The sequence below is a fragment of the Epinephelus moara genome, chromosome 10, assembly GCF_006386435.1.
Source record: "Epinephelus moara isolate mb chromosome 10, YSFRI_EMoa_1.0, whole genome shotgun sequence".
Lineage (NCBI taxonomy): Eukaryota > Metazoa > Chordata > Actinopteri > Perciformes > Serranidae > Epinephelus > Epinephelus moara.
In genome coordinates this window covers 2,256,329-2,258,792 of record NC_065515.1, presented here as the reverse complement: position 1 = coordinate 2,258,792, position 2,464 = coordinate 2,256,329, and the positions used below count along the sequence as shown (strand labels likewise).

The following is a 2,464-nucleotide window of genomic DNA, read 5'->3' as shown; positions in this document are numbered from 1 at the left end:
CCGTTAAAGGGTTTTTTGGGGAGTTTTTCCTGATCAGCTGTGAGGGTCATAAGGACAGAGGGATGTCGTATGCTGTAAAGCCCTGTGAGGCAAATTGTGATTTGTGATATTGGGCTTTATAAATAAAATTGATTGATTGATTGATAGTTGTTGTAGTGAGTGAGGCTGGACTTTCAGATTGCTGCAGACTAACTGAGAGTTTAAACAGCAGATAACTGATTATATACATTCACATGTTGTGTCCTGCCTTTTGGAAAAGTCTTTCTCCATCTGAAACAATACATTTTAGACAGTTTCTTAATTCTGTTCTTCTTCCCTTTGAGCACATCTGTGCTGGTTTACCTGATGGTGACCAACTGGCCGAAGTCCAGCTCATAGTCATTAACCTGAGCGATGAAGATGGCCGCCACAGCCTCGTACAGCGCCGTGCCGTCCATGTTGATGGTGGCGCCCACAGGGAGGACAAAGCGGGCGATCTGTCGGTCAACATTGCAGTTTTCCAACAAACACTTCATGGTGATGGGCAGCGTGGCAGAGCTGAGAAAAGACAAATAAAACTTGAACAAAAACCTGAACACATCCACAGGTTAAAGTAGAACCGTCCTGGACTCTGACCTGGAGGAGGTGGCCAGGGCGATCACCATGGCCTGCAGCAGCCCGCGGATGAAGGAGAAAGGGTTCTTCCTGGTGAGCAGGAAGAAGAAGAGAGGGAGGAGGATGAGTCCGTGGACGAAGAGGCCGGACAGCACGGTGATGCCGTACCAGCCCAGCTTCTTCCCCAGCGTGCTTGGGTCCTGCATGTCCAGGATCTTCCCCGCCACCAGGAAGATGATCCCGAACGGAAAGTACCTGAGACGACACCACAAACAACATCCTGATGATTATTTTACAAATTGAATCACCACCCTGTGGCTGTATGACTCCACCCACCAGTCCACCCTGTGGCTGTATGACTCCACCCACCAGTCCACCCTGTGGTTGTATGACTCCGCCCACCAGTCCACCCTGTGGTTGAATGACTCCACCCACCAGTCCACCCTGTGGTTGTATGACTCCGCCCACCAGTCCACCCTGTGGTTGTATGACTCCGCCCACCAGTCCACCCTGTGGTTGTATGACTCCACCCACCAGTCCACCCTGTGGTTGTATGACTCCGCCCACCAGTCCAGTGTCTCTGACAGTCTCCATCCATGTCAGTGAAAACATGGATGCTTCACACACAGAAGATCTATACAATCAGCACAGTTTCAAGATTAGAGTCACCAATTCAGTATCTGACCAAATGTCTCCCCTTCTGTTCCTGAGATATGATGTTAAAACATGATGATGTCACAGTCAAGCTGACCTTTGACCTTTGACCTTCATTATTTTATTCTGTTAGACATTTGTGTCAAGTTTGGTCAGAATTCTTGAGTTATGGCCAAAAACATATTGACCTTCAACCACTAAAATTCCAAGCAGTTTATTCTTCAGTCCTAGTGAACGTGTGTGCCAAATATGAAGAAATCAGAGCTCAGCATTTGTCCATGTGGCGGAGGTGACAGTTAAATCTCACGTCAGGTCTCAGCTCATGTACACAAGTTCTAGTCAGCGTGGACAGGTGGTGCATCAGTAAATCGGGCTGAGTTGGACACTGGGTGAGAGGCAGGGTTCACCCTGGACAGGTCACCAGACTATCACAGGGCTGACACATAGAGACAGACAACCATTCACACTCACATTCACACCTACGGACAATTACCGTAATTAACCTGCATGTCTTTGGACTGTGGGAGGAAGCTGGAGCACCTGGAGGAAACCCACGCTGACACAGGGAGAACATACAAACTCTGCACAGAGGGGTTCCCCCACCCTGAGTTCAAACCAGGAACTTTTGCTGTGAGGCAACAATGCTAACCACTGCACCACTGTGCCACCACTGAGACATAGTCAAACATAAAGTTTGAGTTGAGAACTGAAATTTTTAATATTTACACGTGTGATTTTCCTGCTGTCATATGTCAGAATAGGGCTGGGCGATACGGACAAAAAAATCATATCTCTGTGTTTACAGGCCAACTGGCCATACACAATATATATTTCGGTATTTTCTACAAAACAGGCTACAAGTTTTCAGCTGCAAGTCAAAGCCACATTTGAGATGTCACAAGCAGTGATTAAAATAAAACGCAAAGACAGAGATGTTATCCCCCTCTTTGAAAAAATGCTGCTGCACAACAGTTACACCTCCAAAACACTAGTCGGCTGCAGGGGTCTGTGAAGTGCTGTAAAGTTTACTTGATTCAAAACACACATTAAACACACATTAAACACACATTAAACACACAGTAAACACACAAACACACATTAAACACACAGTAAACACACATTAAACACACATTAAACACACATTAAACACACAGTAAACACACAAACACACATTAAACACACAGTAAACACACATTAAACACACATTAAACACACA

The 2,464-nt window shown here is 46.1% G+C and overlaps 1 protein-coding gene across 1 annotated transcript in view; it reads right to left on the bottom strand.

Moving 5' to 3' along the window:
* The window catches only part of slc1a8a (solute carrier family 1 member 8a), a 26,156-nt gene that overhangs the window by 9,003 nt on the left and 14,689 nt on the right, over positions 1-2,464 (bottom strand). Inside the window, exons 8-9 of the mRNA XM_050055564.1 lie at positions 616-849; positions 343-537 (exon numbers count right to left, since the gene is read on the bottom strand). Coding sequence (XP_049911521.1) covers positions 343-537; positions 616-849 — 429 coding nt within the window. The remainder of the gene's footprint in view (positions 1-342; positions 538-615; positions 850-2,464) is intronic.